This window comes from Colossoma macropomum, unplaced genomic scaffold, assembly GCF_904425465.1.
Source record: "Colossoma macropomum unplaced genomic scaffold, Colossoma_macropomum, whole genome shotgun sequence".
NCBI lineage: Eukaryota > Metazoa > Chordata > Actinopteri > Characiformes > Serrasalmidae > Colossoma > Colossoma macropomum.
Genome location: NW_023494788.1, coordinates 8418882 through 8444836, shown reverse-complemented (window position 1 = coordinate 8444836; position 25955 = coordinate 8418882). Strand labels below are relative to the sequence as shown.

General features: G+C 38.9%; 1 protein-coding gene across 1 annotated transcript; it reads left to right on the top strand.

Moving 5' to 3' along the window:
* Window positions 1-21: 21 nt before the first annotated feature.
* Window positions 22-25955, top strand: kitlga (kit ligand a). The gene is made up of 10 exons (XM_036568242.1): window positions 22-321; window positions 13526-13633; window positions 14849-14905; window positions 15008-15163; window positions 20522-20726; window positions 22441-22476; window positions 22907-23007; window positions 23291-23397; window positions 23675-23728; window positions 25790-25955. Exons 1-9 carry the CDS (start codon window positions 307-309, stop codon window positions 23703-23705), a joined length of 816 nt encoding a protein of 271 aa, XP_036424135.1. The 5' UTR covers window positions 22-306; the 3' UTR covers window positions 23706-23728; window positions 25790-25955.

Genomic DNA, 25955 nt, shown 5'->3' with positions numbered 1-25955 from the left:
ATAAAAAGGGTTTGGCTCTTGGAAAAAAAACACGCGCGCACACGCACTCACACTCACACACTCCCGCCGAGTGGCCGAGCCTCGCCGTGCGCTCTCTAACCGCGCGTTATGAAGCGTGTGCCTGGATAATCATACCTGCCTGCCCGTCCTGTCCTGTCAGAGCGTCCGCTTCTCCGCTGCACTTTGGATTCTACTTTAGGATGAGTTTGGATATGCGCCAACGGGATGAAGAGAACCCTTTTCCTGCCCGCAGAAGTAAGATAAAATAGGGTTTCGTTGACACTGGAGTTAATCCTCTCATTCCCTATGAAGAAGTCAAAAGTAAGTCTATTTTATTTTATTAATTTCATTATATAGGTTTTGTTTTTCTTTGCAGCCACGTGCGTTTGGTTAGCATGGGCTCTGCGAAAGAGCCATAAAACAGCTCTCATCTTCAGCTGCAGTGGATTTGCATGGAAATGAAAAGGCTGCTTGAGCAACACGAGTCTGCAGTAGGTTGTGCTTTTTTCCGATTGCAAAGGCGATTTAGATTTAAGCTCTGGTGTTTTCCACTACGCGTGCAGTGGGTTACCAAGCCTGGCAGTTGGAGACTTTATAATAAAGTGTAGGAGCAGCCTGGACTGCTGGGAAGTTGACAGAGGAGCTGTGGAGAGAGCTGTGCACCCCTGGGTTGGGATACAGGCAAAACAGAATAGTGTGATTACATTAAGGCTGCTTTATGATATTTTGGTGAAGCCTTGGTGGGGCATGCCTAAGAACGGACCTGGCATTATTCTGATCAAAATAAGTTGATGCTGGATGCTTGGATCATGTGAATGCCTCAATTCATCCGAACAGCCACCAGAACACTCATCTGTAGTGTCAGAGTTGGTGAGGACAGTAAAAGAGAGTGATATGCATAGTGCAACAATTTCTAACATCAATATAAGAAAAAAAGGCCAATGCTGCGATAACGATTAAGGAGTGGTATACTGGGCACTCCTGCCCTGGGGGTATACTGTGATAGTCTTGAGCTGTCCAGGCTGCTGTAGCTCCAGTGTTATTGCTCCAGGCTCCGGTCTCATTCTTTCAGCAGCCCTGTTGGCCTTCATGTCCATCTCATGGTGCCACAGGTCAAGTGTGGTACATGACTGATTCAGCCTGTTGGTTTGCCTTTCATTCACATGCCTGTGCATTTATCTGGACCCCGAATCTGTTTGAATGAGACAAGATGTGTCATGGGACAGTTTTTTGTCAGCGCTCGGTTGCAAACTTTCCGTGTTGAATGCCAGCAAAACCAAAAGCATGCATTTAGCTTCTGGAATCTGGCGTCCTTGTAGAGCACACTGTCAACAGATATCAGGAAAAGAAATGAAGAAATAAATGCATCAGTAAGAAATCAAATTAAAATTCTTTTTGTCTGCATCTGGGTATTATTGTCATCCATCTGATTTTAATTAATGGCTTAATTTTTGGCTTAACATTTATTTATTTCATTATTTTTTTTTAAGAGATGGCTTAAATATTTATTGTGTGAGAGATGGCTTATAATTCAAAATAAATTAAACCATTTAAATTAATATTTTTGTACTGTGCATGTTGGAAAACATATTTAAAAAATATTAGAATTAGAATAAGTTGGTATTTTGTGTGTTGAGCGATTTATTTATTTATTTATTTATTTTGATGAGAAAGAGTATGTCTGGATTTAATGTCCGCTCTAGAAGACACGCAACACAACTGAGAGAAAAAAAGCCCTGAAAACAGTGCGATTCACAAGCTCCACTGGAAATCACATTTAGCTTCTCCAAGGAGCTGTTAAGGAGTGTTTAGTACAGAGAGAACTTCGTTTACCCGCGCTCTGGTTTAACTGGAGAGGGGGGTAGCAGCAGCGTGCTTGTCTTCAGAAGATTGTGCAAGATTATGGCTCGGCCTTGCAAATGCTTTTACCCCCCCGACCACTGTGCTCTGGCTTGGGAAAATCATTTTCACTCTGTCTGTTCCTGCCAGCATCAGGCTGAGGATAACACTAGTGGTGGCTGTTGCGATTAATCGATTAAACTCGAATACTCGATTAAAAAATATTGAAAACTTCCATGCTGTTAGTTGGCAATTGTGCATTTTTTAAAATTCTCTTTGCATGGCTTGTTTTCATTATTTGGCCTTTGTAAAAGTCTCTCAGCTGTTAATATAACCGATGGTCACAGCCCTAGACAGACCGCTTTACTTTAGCAGTTTGAGACACTTTCACTTTAGTCTGAGGGACAATAAACACACCGCAGAGGAAGTATGGTCTTCTTAGAGTGCCCCTGACTCGCTACGGTTTTTACTGTGCCCCAGAGGAAGAGCCAGGAACACTGTGGATGATGGAACGATGCAGTCTGCTCATTATTAAGGGCAAAGATTTCCAAACGTGGCGAATTTATTGGCTGTTAACTTTGTTCCACTGCCAGATAGAAATTGAGGGATTATGAAAAGAGCTGGGGAGAGTTTATTTTGAGACAGATGAAGATTTACTAGACTAGTGGGGTCTGAGCTGGTGGCTGGAGTGTCTTGAGGCTAGAAAACATCACACACATAATTAGATATTTCCTGAACATTAAATGCGAAAGTCAGAAATCTGACCGTCCATGACTTCTCCAGCTGTAAAGCCCCTGGAACTCAATGCAGCTGCTATTAGGCTACTGATGCACCTTCAGACGCAGTTGTAAATTAGATTAACTCATCGTACGTAGATGGATTTATTGACCTAAATAAGCCGAGTTAGCACAGAGTAGGTTGTAAAGCCAGCGCCCAACCCATGGTCCTTCTTACTGTGCAGGTCAGCACGCATTCTGTTTATGAAAGAGACCTTTTCTGAAGTGCCTCTTGAAGTCTGCTATCAATAATGACCTTATAAATATTGAGGTTAATCATTGGCCAAAGGTCTAATGCAAAGCCTGCACATGGTGGTCAGATGCTTCAATAGAATTGATTGGTAGATATAAATGCTTTAATTTTTACATAATAACTGATCCGTGATGGGTTTTATTGAGAGATTCAAGCTTGCTGTTCTACTAAATGCTAAATGCTTTTATTCCTCTGTATTAAATCAGGCTTATCTGAGGTGACTCACAGGTAGCGAAAGGTAAAGGAAGTAAAGAGGCCCCCGTTCACAAGCCACAAACAGGGGAATAGAAGCAGACCCAGTCATGAAAAACTCCCCAGCCGTTATACTCAGCATGTTCCAAACAGAGATATGAATCACTCCACTTCAAAACTCATAATGCAACCATGCGGAAGTGCACTGTGGACCATGATCGCTGGAGATTTTTGGAACACGCTATTTCCTTATTATGTGTCACTAATCTAAGATTTTAGGGGCGCGAGTTATTCTCCTGGCCCTCTCTGTCCACTGATGCTTATCTTGGCAGTAATGACACAGCAAATGGGTTAGAGTTAAAAATTCACGCAGTTGCTAAAATAGAAAGTGCCATGTTCTTCAGCTAATTATTTGCTGGAGAAAATATTTATTGGTTCCCATGCTGGACCTGGGGTGGGTGTGGATCTATGGCAGAAATGACAAATCTGCAGAAGGAAATCTGCAGCAGTATTTAAGCATGATCGCAAATTGTGCTCATGCAATTGGTGCTTTAGAACCTTCAGTAGAAATATGATGCACATTCAACTGTAGATGCCGTATGTTTTACACGTAGAGCCATGAAAAAGTGGGTCCTTAAGTGTTCTTTAGTAGAGGCAGTAGTTAGATATAGAACTTTGAACACTCAAGGAACCATATGAGTCCATAAACAGTTCTTTGCAAGGTTAAATGATGTTGTATATGATTCTTTGAAGAAAAACAATGGCTCTGTATGGCGCCAACAAGAGTTCTGCTATAGTTACAAGTGATAGGACCCTTTTTGTTAAAGGTTTATCTTTACGCCTCAAATAACATTCAGAAAAGGTTTGGTTTTATTTGTGTTTCAGGAGGGTTTTATAGATGTACACATGTATGTGCATGGAAAATCCACTAGAATTTTCCATGGACATACACTAACAAAAGCTAATCTGCTGCCTTTACAGAAAGTGTTTACAGAGAAACTGCAGTGTATCTGATTCAGGTCTGATTCATTTAGATTTATTTATCCATTGCATTGTGTCTTATCCTATCATATCATCATAGGCTGTGTTTGCAAAGAATAAACATGCCTCATTAGTTCCAGTAGAAACAATTAATTTGAAAGTAGAATTCGAAACTGGATGAATTATAAAGGCCTTTCTTTAAGGCTTTTATTTAGGACCAAGAACTGTAATGAGCTTAAAAAATCTACAGGCTTTTTTGTAAGACTTTTACATTTATATTCTTTTTTTCATCGTTCCTTTAGTTCCTGTAATTGTTTCTACACAGTCTTTTCAAAAGTGGTGCAAATGGACGTGCTGCAATGCTAAACTGGTCACAATAGTGATAGTGACCAAATTTGCACGCCGACCAAACAGGAAAAGCTCATTGTATAAGCTTACATATTTACTTGACGTTTAGTTTGTCCTGTGAGTAACTGTGTCAAACTCTAGAAGCAAGAACCCCACCCATGTTTGATCTTTCATGTAGCTCCTCCAGCCCCAGGCGGTTCATCTGGTTTTGAGCAGTAGCCGCTCCTGAATTTATGAAGACATTGGTTTGTGACAGTGAAGGACATGCTGCAGTGGTCACATAGTGGCCATACCATGCAAGAATGAAATAAAAAAGGCTTCAGATATCTTCAGATATGGAGGTCCCATGGAAGGCAATTCCTCTTTACAGCTATATACTAGGAGATAGTATACATCCAGGCATGGATTAAGACCAGGTTTGGACTAAATTGCAATGCCAAAGGTGATACGCCACTGAAAATCCCTCTTAGTCTAGGCTTAGATTAATCTTTGTCTGGGAAACCGGCCCTAAGTATATTAAGAAAACAGAACTACTACAGACGTAGCCCTTTGACATATCCTGGCTCTGCAGCTAACAGCAGAGTGAGCTTACCTTACACCTGTCTAGAAAAGCTGATTCCAGTCTTGTCATTCAAAAGAATGCTAGCTAATGTGCACTGAGGTCAGTTTTGCACTTTTTCTTGTAGACAATGGTAGGACTAGGACTGGTAGAGCTGATCCTGGACCTACTTGGAGCTTTTTCGCTTGCGTAGCTCATAGCAGGAAGTCTAGAGTTGGTGTTGATGTTGGTGTTAGCATTAAGTTATTCACTTTATCTGAAGTTGACTGTTGGCTGTTTTCCACCGATCAACTGATTTCAAATGCCGTTCTCATGTATGGTCCTTGACCTGCAATGTTGGATGTCATTGTTCAGAATGCTATCAAACTTTTAGATTTTAAGATTAGAAACACGATGATCTGGATCGCCTCAACGTTAATACCTATTACTTATTAGCTACTAAAAATGCTTCTGAAGTCCTTCCTTTAAAAAAGAAAACAGCTTGTTTTTACCTACTCACTAGGACTGTAATACTAGTAACATGTTGTTTTGTGTTTACAACTGGAATCGTGTTTCGCGTCAAAGTCCAAAAAACACCCATGTGGCCTGGCTCGTTCTGCTGCTGGCAAAACCTTCAACGCTTGCCACTTCTCAATATTAAAAGTTTTATACGTTTTCTCCTTTTTTTCCCATAACAGAATTCCTTGCAACTTAACTGCCTCAGTGCTTTGGTGGACTGCCATGTGCAGCTATTTACTTCTCTGTATCATGGCAACGGAAAGGCCTTCACCCTCCAGATGAAGCAAATGCATTAAGCTATTGTTGATGCCCCCACCCAGTCATAGTGTCCCTCTAAATGAGTGATCCAGTAGCCAGATCATGTTTCATTGGACTCAGGTGGCCTGTTGGCTTCTCCAATGGACGGAATGGGAACAAATGAGTTTGTTATTACTTTCTTTTTAAGCAAAACCAAAACCCCCATCCAGAGCAATTGAGAATGGTTTTCATTTCATAGGCTTCAGCGTCTCTCACACAATGAGTTTTGGTTGAAAAGGTCATTTCAGCATGTTTAGTAACAATTTTTAAAATGGTGCGTTGTAAAATCCAAATGTCTGAGTTGAGGACGATGGTTTTATGGAAGGGCTTATTTGAGTTGACGTTATTAAATTGAATCAGTAGAATGATTTAAGTCTGGGCAACTCTAAAGACCCAAGGCACCACTAACATACACCGTTTGAGTAAACTTGGCTAATTGTGTTTTGCTCTGTGCCTCTTTTTCAGTGTTGAGTTTATTCAAATTGTATATGCTCCAAAACATGGAAAAAACACATTAAGCAAACATACATATACAGTATGCTCCAGAACTGGCGCTGAGTTTACTCAAATGGTTTCTGTAAAAATGCCTGCCTAGACTCCGTTGTACTACCCCAGCCCGTCGTAATTCACCGCAGCAGGTGTTTTCCATAGACCATGTCAGTACGTCTTTTCTTTTGCGTCTTTTCTTTGTGAGATGTTCCACATGTCAATGAAAAAAAAAAAAAACAGATCTGCTGCATTTTTTCCTCCATGTTGACTTTCTTTACGGCTTGATTCCTTATTGTTTGATTTAGTTTAAGCTTTCCTCTCACGCTGTGACCACACGCATTTGAAAGTGACCCAGAGAACTTTCATCTCTAAGTCACAACTGCCCTTTCATTTACATCTGGACAAAAATAACACTGGAAGTCAAGCAGAGGAAGTCATGTTTACGTCTATACAGACAGGGATCCAGAGGAAGCGGCATGTTTGCGGTGCTTTCCTTCATGGGCAATGAGCTAAAGCATGTATTCACAGAACATATGATACCATGGTGTTTTTTTTGTAGTGTTTATTCAGTTAGTCGAAGGCCCTTTAAGTGCACCTGAATGGAAACAGACAGACAAGAGTGCAATTTGCAGAAGCAAATTCGATTTAGGCACTTTTTGAGTGGACGCGGGTCTCAGCCTACATCTCAGTTGCTGTAATGATTATGCTAGTTTTCCGGCCACTGATGATGTTTGCACTCTCGCTGCTCTGGGACGACGGTTTGATGAAGCTTCTTTTTCGCCCCCGGATTTTTCCACGCTAAAAGACCCCCTGAGTCCTGCTCACAGTTGTGTGTGTGGAATCAACCAAAGTATTTGACTTGTTTGTCAGTCTGAGGAACTGAAGAGTATGACTGAGCTAGTGCTAGCCAGGAGTGAATTAAGGCGTCCCGGGGCCCTGGGCTAAATCTGTCTTGGCCCTCTGCCGCACCTCTGTCAACACAACAAGCTCAGAGAAAGAGAAAGAAATTCTAATTAGAACAGTCGAAGAACTCTGACTGTTTCACATTGACGTACATCAGTAAAACAACTTAAGTTACATTAACACATGATCCTGCTCCCCTAGCATTGCTTACAAGTACAGGTTAGGCTAAGTAAAATGAACACAAGCTAAAGTAGACTAACAGAAGCTAGCAGGGGTGTAACAACTCGCAAAATTCAGAATTTGACTTGACACAGTACAGCGGTGCCTTGATTTAATATGTTTTTTTAATACAGCAAAACGTGTGTTAATGTGTTTCCATTTTTAGTTTATTAGCGCATTCAACATCATAAAAGTACAATATTTTACACAAAAGCTGTGCTTTATGGTGTCCTGAGCTAATTCTCTAGCTCCAAGCTAACACACTATCCAGAAGCTAACGTGCTAGTCATGATACAAATTTACAGCTATATGTTGCAACAAAATTTGATACAATATGATGCCTTATACTGTTAAATTCCTAGTAAGAACATTTAATACTGACATGAATGAACAGTCACATCCATCAGCATTGCATACAGCTAGGTAAAATGAACCTAGGCTAGTTAAGCTAGCTAAGTCATAAAGGTGACTCTAAAAGGACAAATCTTTGTCAACGCATCCATATTTTCCAGTTATTTGATTATTATTCCATTGATAATCATCCTCAAAATGCTTTCTGGTGGCCAGCATGCTAAAGCCCATTGGGTTAATACAGCCTTGCGCACAACTGGAACATTTGTCAGGGATGCTCTGGTTGCTGTTGCAGTGCAGTGATTTACAATTTGATTTCCTTTCAAAGTAATAGCTGTCCAAACATTAAAGGAAGCTCTTTCCTAACAAGACAAACGGAACACGGACTGATCTTTGGCAGTAGCATTATTGCTAGGCCCTGTTTTTGTCAATGAGATTACGGAGTGAATGGAGCATTGTTCACTATATACCCAGCGCAGTGTCTGGAGAGCTTGCTAAGTTAATGATGCCTAACGATCAGAGTGTCTGCTGTGCATGAATCAGGCACTTATCTGCTTCAGGAGTTCACAGGATTACTGCTGGACGTCATCTTAGAGATGGACAAAAGAGCGGAAAAGTGAACCTCTTGCTTTCTCATGTTATCTCCGTCCACATCAGTTTCTGTTCACTTAGTTGGCCTGAGATAGCATTGTGCCCCAGGGTCTTTGTTGTGCCCGATTCGAACCGAAGGCTTGGGGCAGGAAAACATTGGAATTTCTGTTTCTTCTGAGAACATGTTTTTTCTACACAGCTGCTTTTGTTTCTCTCGTGTTACTCATTACTTTCTGTTTTCGGCCAACACATCTTGTTTCAGGGCTGTCTCTCAAGTCTGAGTCGATGCTGAAAGATCTCATGCCACTGAGGATTCCCTCAAGGCAGGTCCATATTCCTCATGTGTATGATACTGTGATTTCATGTGTCATGTTAGAAGAGCAGGTCTGAACTGGCAGGCAGTGAATCTTGAGGTTATAAAACCATTCCCACACTGGAATTAAATGTAATTGCATAGACGTGTGAAGTGTAGCTTTATGTAATTTATGGTTCTTCTGAGGAAAGGCTGACAGCATATCCCTGATAAGCAGAGCAGACACTAATCATTTACCTAACAAGTTTGATATCCATCTTTCCAGTGAAACATCTTTTCTCTCCTCACTCTTCACTCTCCCCCTCCTGTGGGCTTTTTGTCCTGTCCGTTTGACCCTGTCAGTGCCTGTGTTTAAGTGCTTGGCCTCGGTCGATTTATGGCTGTTAAAAATTCCAGGGAAGCTGAAATTGAATTTCTCCTGTGGTCAAACGGGTGACAAACACGGGTTCTGTATTCATCTCCAAACTGCCAAACCGCCTGTTACACTCGTTGCTGCTTCTCCAGATATGGTTTCGCTAAAAGTTGTCAAATATGCTCTGCTGGCAGTCCTGGATCACGCCCCATCAACACAGCCATGGATTTATGCTGTATTGTTCCTCCGTCAGTAATTGTCTTGTGCATTGAGTCGTGCTGAGCACGAAAAATGAGAAATGAAATCATAGAGCTCCACTTATAGTCCCTCAGGAACCTGCATGCCAGATTGAAAATCACTGCCTAAATCCATAGCAGAGGGACACAGTGGGTCATTGCTGGTCTCAGATCAGTGAACACGTAAGAAAGGAGTCACTGATCATGCATATTGTAATGTATGCTCATTCATCAAGCTCGCATCTGGTTCTTATGCAGGGTGAATCTCTTTTCCTTTTTCTCGCGTTCTCTCCTCCAGTGTCTTTTTCTTCTTTACGTTTGTTAATGTCTGACATGTTTATAGTTTATTGCATGGCAGGGGTTAACCAGGCCTGCTTGAGTCGGGCCTAAGAGTCCAATAAAGCACCAGATGCTGATAATGCCCAGCACGGGTTATTTATTTGCAGAAGACGCAACCAACTGAATCAAACTGCCTTTGCGTTGAACACGTATTAAACAAGGCCATATATGCATGGAAATGATGCTGAGCATGGCGTGTGTTGTTATTTGGGCACTTTAATTGGTGGTCAGCTGCCATTTCAAATCAGCGTAGAACAAAAGAACTTAAGATATGCATCCATACAAATGCTGGGTTTTATTCTTTTTGTCAGTAAAAGTGTTTTCCACAGTGTGCTCACTGTGCTTTATTAGGCGTGACCCCTTCCTTTGACATTATTGTGGTTTATGTTCAAACTGGCCATCTCTTACTGCAGGGACTTTAAAGTCTCGCCTGGTTTTCGTTTACACTGCCTTATTGTTGGAATTGCCGACTTACTTTACAGCTCTCTTGGTGTTTAAGAACATATCGCTTCACCTGCAGGTGGAGTTGCTTTACATTCATAAGTCCATTGACAACCACTGCATTTTGTAGTTAAAAAAAGTGCCTTAATCAGACATCTGTCAGACATTTCCTCGAGTTTCACATTACAGATAAAGTGCTTTACTCTCTGTTTAAAGCTCAGTTCATGATTGTTCCTGTTTTCCCTATTGTATATATGTCTGTGGTTCTGTGGCCTTGTATAATTTCTATATATGTTTGTATAGCGTATGCACAGCCCCACCGCAAAGAAAACCTTGGCTCTCTTCCTGCTAAAATGAAAGTTAAATTAAATAAATAGACTTAGTGTTAACTAATCTGCCGCAAAGCAAAGAATGTGTTCTCAATGCTTTGCGTCACAGACTGCTTTTTTATCTCAGTAAAGAGCAACGACCGACAAACACACCTTCTTTTTATTAAGATCATTAAAAAGTTGGCATGAAGTGAGGAGACCTTTTTTAAATGTAAAGGTTGACATTGTACAGCACTGTGCAGATGTCAGAGACCGTTCCATTTTCAGTCCAGGTCCAAGTTATTAATGTTTCAGATGATGTTTCTGAGGAGATTAGATACAACATAATCCACTTGCATAAGAAAGGGGAAAGTCAAGGGAAATCATTAAAAACACAGGAGTTTCCTAAACCGGAGTCAAATGATTAAAGGATACAGAGGAAATGGGGCAACTATGTGAGACCTAATAGACCACTGAAACTGCCCATCAGATAAACAGGAAAGCTTTCATCTTTGAGAGAGAGGAGTATATCCAGGTTCACTCTTGCTTCAGATCTGAAAACCTCCATAGCTGTTTCTGTCCATCCTTCCACTGTGATAAAACAATTCAGCGCCACGGGTCTGAAAGGATGTGTAGCTGTCAGGAAGCTCTTACTAAGAAAAGGAAAATTGTACCAAACAAAGTAGCTGCTGGTTTTCTTAGAAGAATGGACTGACCACACCAGAGTCTAGACCTCAGCATCGCGGAATGTGTTTGGAATTACTTGGATCGTGAAAAGCAGAAAATGCAAGACTGAACTTTGGAGGTGTGGCAAAATATTCCTGCAGATTTCTTTCAGTTTTTCAAACATTCTTTAGACGTTTTTTTTTGTTTTGTTTTTTTTTTAAAATCCCTGCAGATTTCTTTGAAAAACTGAAAGAAATCTGCAGGGATATTTAAAATAAAAAAAAAAAAGTCTAATGAATGGAAGCTGTATTAAAGGGTGGACACACTAAATACTGGAGAATCTGATGTTATATTCAGTGTTTTTTGTGTAATTTTCTTTTATATATATGCTTTCTGAAAAATTAATTATTAGTACTTAATGGCCATTTTGACTAGAAATGGAATTAATGAAGTTCGGTCTGCGACTTTTGCACAGTACTGCCTGTCACATAAGAGTTAATCCATTCAAACCTGGAAACGCTAGTAACTCATTTATTCCTGGAAACACTGGCATCTCCACGTACGACTGCACCTTCAGATGAGCCAGTCACCTAGCCGTGGACTCAGTCACCCTGTTGTCTTTACTGACACTTTGATGACTAATGTGATTTTGGTTATTTCCACAAAGTTCCAGATGGATTATTACAGAAATAATATTCGAGAAGCTGTTTCACAATCTCAGCCTTTTGTTTTGTGCACGCACCAGATGCAAAAATCGAGCACAGACTGTCAGGCCAAACCAGTTCTCAAAAAAACTCAGAACAGTAAATACACTCTGCTGTCAAGGGTTCATTAGAACTGAAAACAGTGTCACATAAGGCCATATATGAAAACGTCTTCTTATCATTGCACTACAAGTCTCACACTTCATAATTGAGACTTGAATATGAGCTCAAAGCTGCATCTCATTCATGTTTCATGTAGGTTTGAACCCAACTACCAGTTCCCAGGATTTACTAGCAGGTAGCACGATGAAGACCTATCTGAACTGCATTAAAGAGCATAATAGCATGGAATTCTGCAGATGATGTTGAGAAAGTGTTTATTTCATGTTTGTTCACAACTCCAGGCTGGCAGAATGTGAAGTAAACTTCTTGATATCTGTTTGGCCAAAATTTCAGCTTTTGGCAGTATAGTGCACTGAATTAACTGAAAGCATCTTTAACACATTTCACAAGCTTGAAAAATGCATCGTTTTAGATCAGAAGAATGCACATACTTGAACCCCAGACAAGCTCCTCTGGCTGAAGCATTGCATTCCCAGTACACCCAAAGAAGTCCCAACTGGGCTGAACTCTGTCCATAGCTGCTTGGGTGAGACTATAACTTTTGGCATAAAATAAGTAAACATTGTAAGACAGTGGAGCCGCCTACATTCCGCAGAACTTGACGAAATGGAAAAGGAATTGTTCAGAAAGAGAAAAAAGAGATGATGTGTTGGCAGCTGTAAGGAGACTTCTTTTTATTGTCAGTTTGAACAAAGTAGCTTGGCATTTTCAGTGAGAATATAGGCTAATATTGACTCCTTTGCTTTTTAAATGTTAAAAAAAACAGTTCTTCTCAAGTGGTTTCTCAACTGAAACCAATAGACTGTAGAGTTTGTCTGATAATATCTGATAATAGATCATATTAATTGGAATAATTCTAATTTATGTGACTGTGCAAGAAGTGCTACTAGCTAAGGTTTGATATCATCAAGATAAAAAGAGTGGTACACAGTGTGGAGGCTTCTGTTGACAATTAGTGTTTGTCCAGCTGAAAGTCAAATAGGAAGTGCCACTGAATCCCAACCAAACAGTAAAAGGTTCCAGCTGTATTCACTGTGTATGAGCTAGCTGGCTGTGGGATATGGCAGAATAAACATATGCATTAGATGTTTTGATGGCTGTAAGATTATACAAAAGCTTCTTCTTGGCAGATTTATGATTATATCCTCAAATAACATCCCAGGGAGCTCTGGCCATCAAAGTTTTTCTGAGGCCTTCTCCAGAGGGGGTTTTTCCAGATTGCTCTGGTTTCCGATCACAACACTAAAAGCCCTCCGCCCTCTTCCTTCCTATTAAGCTCTTATGAAGTTTGAGTGGGATCTTCATCTAATCAGGGTTAAGAGCAAAGCTGGACCATGTTATGTAAGGCGCTGGGATCACAGGTCTGTAAAGAGCCGTAACAGGGGACGGGCATTAGGCCTAAGCTGCTGTGAGGAAATCTTGGCTTCAGCAAACTAAAAGCTTCCGTAGGCCGAACAAAAATGACCATTGATTTTGTTCAGACAGCGCTGGTTGCGTTCGTAATTGCATAAAGTCATTTCATTGTAATATATTGGCGTGTAAATTTATTTTTATATTACGCATAATGATTGCTGTGTTTATGATGATCCCACCAGATGTGATGACAAGAAATTGCAAACAATTGTTTGTAATCAGTCTCTAATTGCATTGCCTTGCTATGTGTCAACGAGCTCAGTGCTGCTGATGATTAAGTCTCATTTGATGAGTCAATCAAAAGCGCTCATAGTGTTGTTTTGTTGTTTTGCAGATTTGGATACGCACCTGTGTCCATTTATTACTCTACATCACAGTTGCTGCCTATTCCAGTGAAATTGGAAATCCCATAACAGATGACATCAAGAAAATTTCATTGCTGGTAAGAGCTAAAGAAGTTCAGTGTCAAACATCTCCTCATGGCGAGGAAACGTGTGCTTTGTTCGAGCTTGTTTTTCAGACAGAAAGCAATCAGTGAGCGATTTAGTAAGTGTGTCTCTGCGATCTGTACTTTTGACAGACAGCTCAAATGTCTTTCATATGTTGAGGGGAAAGGTATGCATCTTATTGCTTCAGAGAGGGATTACCGTGACAGATATGGAACTAATGCACGAAGAACAAAGGCAGGGCTGAATCTGAGAAAATCATGACTTCTCTGGAGCTTTTATTCCATTAAAGCATTATGCCAGTGTGAAAGGGGAAGCTCAGCTAAAGAGAGTTTATATCAATAGTGTTGACAGTTTGTTTCTGCGTAACTCTTGATTATGTAAGGTATAGTGAATGATTTTCAGCGCATTTTTCGTCCAGTACAGCCTTCTTAGTAGCAGTTTGTTCCAGCCTTTGATGTTGTTTGCCGTTCTTTCCAAATGTGTTGCTTGTTCTGTTAACTTATTTATTGCCTTAGAGAGCCTGTGATCATACAGGTCTCTTATATAAGGCAGTAGCGTCAGAGCTCACTGTCTAATTATTTTAATGTAGATTCTCCCTTAAAAGGTTATGCTGTTTGTTTTTTGACATTAACATTCTGGTATGTGGTCACAATCTATCATTTATCTGCATTAGTCTTGATTTTTTTGCAATTGTTTGTGGGCCTGCAGTAATGCTATTGTAAGAGTAACATTAATAGAAAATAAGTCATTGAGAGCATTAGTTTTACTTCAACAGTAAAATAAATACTTTAACAGTGGTCTTATGCAAGAAAGTTGTTAAATTTGCACCTAAAACTGTTGCTAATGTTCAGACTACCACCTACGTAGCGATGGCAGCCCTTAGATACAAATAATACCAAGTGACTTTACAATATGTGTGATAGCTGTAGCAGTAAACATTCCTTATGAGTACATGGAAGTTGTTAGCTAGTAGGTTACATCCTTGTGGCTCATAGTTCACAAGGATACCAAGACACGCATGTGTTAGCAGAAACTGTTAGCATGTATGCGGCCGCTTAATGGTAACCTTTTGTTTCGAGCTTGGTGCCTGTTACAAGTGCTCAGGTTCACGTGCTGCTCTCTTCCACATGCACAAAAATCCAGGAAAAGCTGTTATTATGAAAGACACTGGCAAAAGCTTTACAGTTGTTTTTCTGTCTCTCCATCAGAAGCAGAATATTCCAAAAGATTACAAGATCACCGTACATTATTTGCCTAAAGAAGTGGTAAGTCATTAAACCTTATTATTGAAAATACCATTATGTTACTATTGGTTTATAAGGATTCCACAGTATTACTTGCTAAATGAAAACCTGTTTCCCCTTCAGAGTGGAATGTGCTGGGTGAAGCTAAATGTATTCCACTTGGAGGAGAGCTTAAAAGTCCTGGCCCAGAAGTTTGGGAACATTTCCTCCAACAAAGATAATATAGGAACGTTTGTCCAAATGTTGCGCGAGATGCGGTATCATATTGGACATGGCTTGGTGAGTTGTCATTTCATTATAACTTACAGGACTGCTAATTTATGCTAAAGTTCACCATGCATTTATGATTCATGCGAAATGTACAAATATAATAATAATAAATCTGTATGTATTCATTATGGGTGTAATGATACATAAAATCTAGAATTTGATTAGTTCAAAAAAGTGGTGTCTCAATTTGGTTTTCGATAAAGCTAAATATGAAAATATGATATATGGCAGTATTTGATTTCAAATATATGACATGTATTAGTATATATGCATATATGCATATCCAACTTATATTGGTCACATATGGACAAGTATGTGATAAATGCCAACCCTTTTGAAATTGGTCATTTTGAAATATGGGACATATATTTCACTCGTATATTAACATATATAAACATATATGTGTAATATATATATATATATATAAATATAATATGATACAAAACATTATTCCTACATGGATGACATATGCTAGCTTTGTTGTTTTTCGTCATTGGATTTTGATTTTAATCACATTTCTCTGTAGCTACACCTTATCAGTAACCTTGTAAGCTAATCTGGATCACCTTTAACCTGTTCAAGGACATTGAATCATGATCACTGAATGCCAGACAGTTAAATAATGCAAGATATTACAGCACAGTAGGACACATTTTTCAATTTGCTATTTTCGGAATGTTAAAGACGTCAAAAAGATTCATCACTCTAGATAAGGTATCTCTAACACTCTAATAAGTGTCCGTGGAAATCTGTCTTAGCAGAAGAAACTTGCTTTAAATTGAAAAAGGTTGCGAAAGTGTGTTTTGAGAATGTTATTGTGACATATGGTCAGATGCACAAGATAAAGTACAAGCTAACTGCATCTGTGTTTATTTGTGAGAATGTGTAAGTTACAGGATTGGTGTGTTCTGGAATGTTCAACTGATTTGGTTAACAGTTAACATTGGTTAACTGTAGTCATTATACTGTATGTTAGCAAGAAGTCACATATAGGAATAGGAGGAATAGACAGGGATGTGTATTACGGCTAATTTTTATATTTGGGTATCCATAAGCGTAAATGAATAGAAATACGGTTAACTTCAGGGAAGAAGAAAGCAAAAAAGGGGGGAAAACAGCCAAACGTAGTGAAGCACTGGACGTTCACAAAATGTTTTAATACTCAAAAATAGCTGAGGGAAACTGGTAGGCTTTGTGTCTGATGAGCAAAGGAAGCTGACCCTTTAAAGAGCTAATGAGCTAATGCTAACATTGCTTGCCGACTTTATAACGTCTCTGCTACTGGTGAGGACTTATTGTCTTTTACATGAGGTCTTTTCTCCTCAGTGGACAATGTGCCAATGTTAGTTTTTTAGAGAAATATATGTTCACTGTTTCTAGTTCTAGCTAACATCAAATAGAGTAGTTAGCCTAGTTAGCCTAGATAGTGAAAAAGCCACACTGCACTTTTTCTGCCTTCTCAGTTACGTCCTTAACAACACAACCTTGGCATTGCACTCGCAGTTTAAACAAAAAATCAGCTTTTTCCTCAGTTGTTAGCCTGCTTCTTTTCTCCATCTTTCTCCATGATCAAAACAAACACCCAAACACTAAAGAGGTTAGCGAGTACTGAAGTACCCATACATGTTCCTCTTACTCGTATATAGGTCTATGACAAATATTGAAATTAAATTTTTTAATAATCTTATCAAAAAGGACATGTTGTGCATTTTGATATTGGTATATATATATGTTATATATTAAATATAGTTTGTGATATCAACGCTTATTATTATTATTTCGGTTATTAAAACTGTTCTGGTTTGGTTGTACCATTTGACTTGTGCCACCTGACTTTTCATACTAATTTCAAGTTAAACAGGCATCCCATAAAAACCCTCTGTGCTTGAACTTCAGTCATACTAACATTTTTTAAATAAACATTATTATAATAATTACACATTTTCATTGTTTTCCTGAGGTCAGACCACCTGACATGGTAAACTGCACCATTCTAACCATGACTCAAAAATAATATTTTTTCCAAAATGTGTGAAAGGATTACTGACCTTGGCATTGCACCATTAAGGTCACTTGGGGTCTTCTTTATGATGCAATATGATGGCCCCTCTTTCATAAAAACATGTCAAATAACAGTTCTTTGTTTTTGGTTGTGCCGCCTGACATTTAAGGAAGTAAGAATTTGCAGACAAAAGTTTTAAGTGAGTTGTGTTAAGTTAAAGTTGCGTTATTTTGCATATAAGTTTTCAAACGTAAAATCATGCCAAACTGTTTTATTTAGAATTTTATTTACTGACATATTTAAACTTTCGGAGGCAAAAAAGAAACTAAAATTATTTTTTATGGATGCACTGAAAATTGTTTCACATAAAAGAGGTATCTTTGAATAATGTGACATATGTCATGTGTTTATTAATTAAAAAAAAAAAAGAAGAGAAAATAATGTACGGCATGTCAATGAACTATTTATCAAAAGCATTCATTGCTTTGGTGTGAGTGTGTTTATCCGTAGCTGGAATTAATGACCTGTATAGGTGTGTTGTGAATGAGGACAGGTGTGTCTAGGATGTCTGAAGGCACTTGACATGCAGTCGACAGTGAAAGTGACTCTTACACTGTTTAGACAACACATTGTTTCCACTGAGCCATTATCTCTGTGCATATCTGGTGAGCCAGTGTACATTATGTTTATCATCTCATTTAGCTGTTAGCATAGACCCAACCAAGAATTTAGAATTAAATATAGTGTGTCTCATGTCCTGAGTGTCAGTGACTTTAAACAGTAGAATAACACATGAATATACAAATTTGATGTGGGTTATGATGTTGTTGATCTGTTATTATTTCCTGCTAGAAAAAAACAACATAGACCAGCGTGTCTGATTACCAGGAAAACCAGCATGTGTCTTGTTTTGGATGCGAGTATGCTGGTAATCCACTATGACCATGCTTGGTAACCAGCTAAATCAGCATCAGGGCTGTTTTTTTTCGGTAGGATATGTAGAGAGGTGACAGAGAAAAAAGCTGAAGGAAATAAAGACAAACCTTATTTGGTGGCTTGGTTTAGACATATGCATTGATCCCAGAGATTAAGCTATGTGGCAGCTGAGGGAAGAGGAAAGTTGAGCAATTCTTTGGTGTGAATAGAAACTGTTAACAGTGCTTACTTAACAGGGTGTGGAAGATCTGTTTGATAATGACAAAAAACAAGACATCACATGCACAAATTAGGCTTTAGGTATAATTGAGGTTCCAGTGCGAGAAAAATTAAGACTGGCCATCCTATTTTCAACATGTTATTTTTCAATATTGGAATCATCTGTGAGTCTGGGCTGGCATCCAACTCGGTGCAAGCCCCAGGAACATTTCTTCCTTTAAAAAGCACATCATGAAAGAATGCTTCACCCAAAAATGCTAATGTGCCTGACAACAAAAGAAGGCATGCGGAGGCTGTGTTGCATGATCTCATTTGTATAACATTAATCAGCCCTTTCTAGCCCTCATTTCTTAAACCTGAGGTTGTTTTGGGCAACGTATTCGTTTGATGCGTCCACCTACTGAGAACTATAAATGATTTCCTTCTGCGTATTTGAACAGCACTCTTTGTGCAGTACTTGTGATAGACATACTCAAATACTGCCCTCATTGTGCTGTTTTGAGGGATTGTCATGGTAACTTTGAAGGAGGGGGTATTTTACAAGAAGCAGTGTGATGGCTATGAAGCTTTATCCCCTAACATGTGTAAGAGACCTCATTAAACACAGACGGGCTGTACTACATTAGCATTACTGTGGCCTGAATTCGGATGACTGACAAAACAGCAAATCACAGCAGTGCTCTTACAGCTTTAGGGGTCTGTTTCCATGCAGAAGCAAGTTTTGGTAGGGTGCAAGCTTGCACCCAGTAGCTGTTTTAGTGATCAGATATGATAGTGTTGTTGTGGATGGAGTGGAGCCACAGGGGCCATGACATTCAGCCTCAGGCAAAAAGACATGTTCAGATTCAAAACAGTTCTATGGACATACACTCTGTCACTCTCTTCAATATAAATTATTATTATTATAAATTATTACAGCTTGACCTAATTTACCATAATATTATTATTTTATCCATAACAAATACAGACCCTATGTACACAACATCATATGTTTAATAGAATCAATAGAATATCTAACAAAATGCATCAGGTAAGACCATCATGCTGTTTATGGAATAATCTTTGACCAGGAGCTACAGGAACAGCCCACTGTTAATGACCTATAATCCTTGCTCAAAATGTATTTTATTATTATTATTATTGTTGGACTATTGATAGTATGTTGTAATTAGTTTAAAAAATAAATAGTTTGCTGTTGTCAAAACCTCATTTCTCCAAAATGGTAACTTTACAGGAGAAGGAAAAACATACTTTACTTTTAATCTAAGTCAGTGAAAGCAGACTTTTTTCCCACCGAGCCATTTCCTTTGGTCTGTTTATCATGAAATTTTGACATTTCACAAGAAACAGTTCTACTTTGCGGGAGAGTTTCCTGCCAGAGATGCGAGAAAAACAGCTATAACTTAGCTAAAGCTTAAAGCAGAGCAAAGTAAGTCTGTGTTTTCGTTTATATTATATGTTTAGCCTATACTAGAACATTAGCACATACTGAGACATATTTACAGCCAAGATGATAAAAAACGTTACTTCAGTAAAACGGACATAAAATGTTGTGGCTCCCAAGGTGGTTAGATTTTTGTTAAAAGGACAAAATAACCCTTGGAGAAAAACTGTAATGCATTGTCTACAGCCAATAAAACATGAGTAAACATCCACACACAAGAAGACAAAACATGCTTTTGTTGTAAGTTAAATCATCTTTATTAAAATGATTTTTTTTCACTATACAGTATTATTGGAATTTATCTGTTTTCTGCAGTGATGGTCATTAAGATAATCTCACTGTGCTGTTCTGCCCTCACATACTGGGCTTTTTAAGGGAATAAGAGGGGCTGATTTATTGCCACAGCATACCTAATCACACCAGCCAATAATGTATTCATTCAAACTCCACACCTTTTTTTGATTATGCCACTCCATGCCAGGTTAGCGCCTGCACCAACGGTTACACACATGCCAAAAATATATCTGCCACACTCGCACACAAGTGGCATGACTTTGACCCTTATTTATGAGCTTGAATGGTGATCATGAGAATGAGGCCTTTCCAGTGACATGGTCAGGCAGTAAATAAAGCAGTACAGTGCTGCAAACGGTCCACCGCTCAAAGCGTGATGGCTGTTTCAGAATGGATGACAAATGTTTTCCCTTATCCTTCATTAGAAGTGTTTTCCTGGCACAAATCTGGGTTTGTTTCCTCTCTTCTTCAGGAGGATGCCGTGCAAGAGTTTGACTGCCACTACAGAGAGGAAAAGTGGCTCACAGGACGCTACTTTGAATTTGTGGAAGATTTTTTCAATACTGCCAATTCTTCAAGAGAAGATGTAGACTGTGAACCCCCGCCGTGTCCCACGACACCGAAAACAACAATAACAACGACGATAACGACAACAGTGTCGGCACATCAATCGAAAGGTAGAGTGGCTCAGTACCTATTGATTTCATGACACAGCCTAGTATCTTCAATATGGCAACTTTATGGAAGGAAAAATGTTTTAAAAATGTAAGTTAACAAGTATGAAAAAGAGAAAGAGACGGACAACAGTCTATATTTATAGAGCTATAAAGTGCACCCATGTGTTAAGTGGACCTGTTAAATTGGACAAGGACAGAAGATAAAGGGAGGTGTACTTGTTTAAGTGGCCAGTCTGTGTATTATAAACAGGACTAATTATGCTCTTTTTGTAATTAAAAAAAACATTTGATTAGTGACGAAATGTTTAGAAAAATGTATTGTGGCATAATTTATCACAATATCATATAAAATACTGTTATACTGCCAAATTACTGTTAAAATACTGTTAAATTACCAAAATGGTAGTTTCACGGGAGAAGGAAAAATGGGTGACGCTTTATTTTGAGTGGTCGTGTTTAGATGAAACAAACACTCAACAGACTCTCAGTAACATGTCAAAAGCATATGGTTAGCATTAGGTTTTGGGTTGAGGTTAAGGTTAGGGTTAGGATAAGGACCACGGTTAGGATTAGGTTTTGGGTTGAGGTTAAGGTTAAGGTTAGGATTATGTTTTGGGTTGAGGTGAAGGTTAGGGTTAGGAAGAGGACCAGGGTTAGGATTACGTTTTGGGTTGAGGTTAAGGTTGGGGTTAGGTTTAGTGCCAGGGTTAGGATAAGGTCAGGTTTTGCAGAATGAAAGTAACATATTAACAATACATCTACTTAATGTAAGTAAAGTATCAACAGAACATCTTTAAGATATTTATTTCAATGTGTTCAGGTGCTTCACTACTGCTACTTCACTGATATGTTGTTGATGTGTTACTGATACTCTGTTAAGAGTTTATGAATCATCAGCAAAGGACCACTCAAAATAGTGTTACCGAAAAATGTTCCGAATTTTTAATGTAAGTTAATATAAAAAGTTTTTATTCCAAGGAATTTTGGAGCATTTCTATTCATCCATTCATCATAAAATATTCACACAATATAAAGGGCATCTGGCATTCACAAATAATAAAAAACAATAAAGGAACAACAAAGGATTGTGTTGCGACATGGACAGTATCAAATGTTATTTGAGATAACTAAAGATAATTAGAATAGACACGTCAACAAAACTGTTGCAGATGTGTTTGTATTATTTGTGCAATGAACAAATGATGAATGACCTGTTGTATAATAAACCGTGACCAAAAATGTAGATATTTACCATCTTCTTTTAGGGTCATTTTCACTTGTTTGGGTATTGTATGTTTGGTTACATTTGTGTGGGCGTGCTTGTGTGTCAGTAACTGTCCTGCACGGCACCTTTTCAAACAAACCTGCGAAACAAAAACATGAGCTGTAGCATGGTTTTTGTCAGCCCCATAATGACTGTGCTCAGCTGAGCTTGAAAACCTTGCCATGTTCCCTGGTGGACCACATGAAAAGAAGAAAAGAGCCGGCACACAATTGTCAATGTGTTGATTACAGCGCAATCTTCTGATCTTCCCAAGCGCGGTCTCTTTCTCTCCAAGAGCCGACACATCTTTTGTGGGAAAGAAAGAAAAGGAGGCCGTGATGAACTCTTTACCGACTCACAAAGAGGCGTTTTCATCTAAGTGTATTAATGCTCCACCCTTTCTTTTCTCTCTCTCTGTCTCTCTCTCTCTCTCTGTATCTGTATTTACAGGTAGTTCATCTGCTGAGGACAGCACTGCAGAGGAAGGTGAGCCATTACACAAATCTAAAAGTGAAGTGGACATTAAAAAGCAAGGTGTGGTCGCATATTCTTGTAACTCATGACCACAAATGATTGTACTGTGGGAAAGCTTGCCAAACCTCATAATCACAAGTTTGTATTTCTTGAGAATTTGGTCACAACTTAGTTCTTAGTTCACAACCTTCAGTTCAGTAATTGCAGGCCAGTGAGTGCCCGTGTGGCATTTAGCTTTCTTGGCAGCATCTCTGCAGATTTACTCTGTTACCTGGCTGTCTGCAAGGTCAATCCCTCTGGACTTTCAAGGGAAAGTCAACTTAGCCGTCTCATTTCTCTGCCCCACCCGATCAACCTCCTGCTTTGAGATTCAGAGAGACAGGCGAGAGCCTTTAGCTTAGCCAACGAGCCAAATGCTGACGCATATGCGCTTTACCTGCAGGGGTTACAAATCAGAGGATTCTTCCAGAGGTGCTGGAGAGGAGCCTCCTTTCTCTTCTCTTCATTCCTCTCATCGCTCTGGCATTCCTGCTCGTCTGGAAGGTGCGTGATTTTTCCCAAATGCTGGCATTCTGAGACTTCTTCCCATTGTGCTTAAATTCTCCAGATTGAAATGCTTTTAAATTGCAAGCACCTAACTTTCATAACATTATAAAAAACTTTATAGCAGTTACCAATAAATAAGCCTTAAGATTATTCGCTATTATGAATTACTCAGTAACTACTATGAAACCAGTATGTTATGTACTGATGTACTTGTAAAGTTAATGTGTAATTAAAGTAGTGATAAAAGTTATAAGTTCACGCTTTCTTTTTCGTCATGCAGGTGAAATCCAGAAGAAATGCCCCCCCAGTGGATAGAAGTTCAGAAAGCCCTCCTCTGTATATTGAAGCTGAGGCCAGCGCACCACCATTAGATGATGTATCTGAAAAGTAATGATAGCCAAGAACCTGTTGAACTACCTGCAGCAGACCTTCAAATGCAGACCTTGAATCCAGTTTCCTATCTCCTGTTTTGTAAATATCTAAACTATAGATGGAACCGATTGAGCAGCAAGCTTCATACCTACCAGTGATTTAAAATCCAGGACCAGAAACTGGATTCAAGGTTCAGATCATAGTAAAACCTCTTGTTTATTGTGTACAGTAAAAATAATACTTTTACTCACTGTTACTTGAATTCACCATGTTCTTCTTTGTGTATACACAGGAACAGATTAACCATGATCGGTGAGGTGTAAATCATCTGTCTTCATCAGTACCGGTGAGATGTGTCTTCAGATAATAATCAATGCAAGCTGTTAGCAGCTGTTACATTATATAAAACCAGTTTGTTGCAGATACATGTAGGACACTATGCAGTATGAACTCATACGACCAATAATTGGAAACATCAATGAAAAAATGGTCAGTTCAACTAACTTGAAGTTGTCAGTTTAACTAACAAGAGTCAAATAACCAGCTAAATTGGAAGTAAGAGGTGACTGTTAATCACAGTGAGTTGTGCATTATGCTACGACATTTTAGTACCGATATAGCAGCAGCATTCAAATACAGTGTGAGTGCACTTACCTGCCTTTATTTACATCATACAATTGCAATACAGATTGACCAAAATAAGCTTGTATAGAACAAAACTTGGCCAACTCTGATCTTGGATGATTCCAATCATGCATGGATAATTAAGACTACAAATTCTACAAATACACAGATTTCAACTATTTAGTAGGAAGCTGTAAATAACGAAGAAATTTGAGATGTGTCCAGAATGATGAACAGAGCTGATGATTCCATGATGACAGAGAAACCTGTTTAACACTGAGAATAAATCTGTAATGTAATGATAACTTACCAAGAAATTACTATAAGTGGATAATGATAGTATATTATTCAGGGGCGTTGGAACCACGGTGGCAAGCGGGCATTTGATCCACCACTTTTCAAAGTACTGTGGCGACACCCCACAACCTTTTGAGTTCAAGGCACACACATAAAAAGCTCCACTTTCCCTACACCACATGAAGCACGAACCAGCACAAACATACAGAATAAAACTCAGTGGCAGAGCCATTCAGAATCTCCGTTTTAGCTGAGAGGTGCTTTCAGGCCTGTCAAACTTTTTTGAGAAACAAGGAACAAAATAATAATAATATGCGTCTAATTATGCACCATGGAGCATATTTTTGGCCAAGCATCATTGACCTGATCGCTTAAATTTAAGTTGGTATACACAAAGACGATAAGCATCTCTATGGTGGTGAATGTGAAAGTAACAGAGTGCTTGCATCCCTTCAAGCACTCTGATCTTCTGATCAATAAACAAACACCCACATGTGTAATTTGGTCCACTTTAGTCCACTTACAGTCCACCATCCGAACCGAGGGAGAGAGATAAAATATCACAAAAAACAAACTGTGGTGGGTCTTTAGAAAATGAATTGGGTATGAAAACAGCCTGAAGGTCTTCAGAGATGTTAGCTAACAAACACTGCTATCTGAGGCTGCACTTACTGAAGCAGCATCAAAACAAACACTGACACTGTTCATGATCAGGTTCAGAGGTGGGTAGAGGAGCCTAGATCATTACTAAAGTAAAAGTGTTGATATGTGCATAAAATAATTAAGTAAAAGTCAAAGTATCTTCCCCAAACAACTTGAGTAGAAATACAAAGTAGCAGGTCAAAATTATACATTAGTACTAAGTACTGCAGTGGAACATCTGACTACATCCAGCATTCATCAGCATAGGAACTGAAGACTGTGCAACTCTGTTCTTCTCTTTTTGGGATTCTTTTGATCAAAATACAGAAGCTTCAAGGTCAGAGATGTAATCAATCTCAAAGCAGTACAGGAATTAGTAACTAAATACGAATAGCTAAAATGGGACGGAGTAAAAAGAGATGAAAGTAATATGATTTGAAAGCACTCGGGAGAGTAAAAATCAGTATTTTACTGAAGTACATGTACTTGATTAAATCTAACTAGTTACTACTCACCTCTGAATGGGTTTAGGCAGTGGCCTAATTGTATTTCATCACTTAGCCAGGTGTTTTTTTTAAAACAGTATGTTTTACCGCACCACTTTTGGGGGTGTGGGCGGCCCCTGATATTATTTTATCATTTAAAAATAATAATCATTTAATTTCAACTTAATAATCGTTTAACTTAAACTTCATGTTAAAAATTCCACCCAAGTTAGCATTGTTTAAAATAACATAATTTATTAATACTGCAATTGATTCCAAACTTTTGAGCAGCAATGTATGCAGTATACATACATCTGTTCTTCACTCTCGGTTTCTCACACTGTCTGTCTGTTTTCCAGATTGTACAGTGGACAGAAGACAGCAAGGCGAGACCACTGAAAAACCACACACATCTCTTCCTATACTCTCAGCTGCGAGGGACATGTGCTGGCCTCAAACAAAAGAACTGCCCACTGAGTTCCAAAGCTCTTTCTAAGAACAGTGAATGGACGTTTTCCGAGGGGG

Bases quoted from the DNA above. Each gene is read 5' to 3' on its own strand.
- kitlga (XM_036568242.1), top strand. The intron at 22,477-22,906 runs GTGAGCCATTAC...CTTTACCTGCAG, and splicing joins GGACAGCACTGCAGAGGAAG to GGGTTACAAATCAGAGGATT. The intron at 23,008-23,290 runs GTGCGTGATTTT...TTCGTCATGCAG, and splicing joins CATTCCTGCTCGTCTGGAAG to GTGAAATCCAGAAGAAATGC.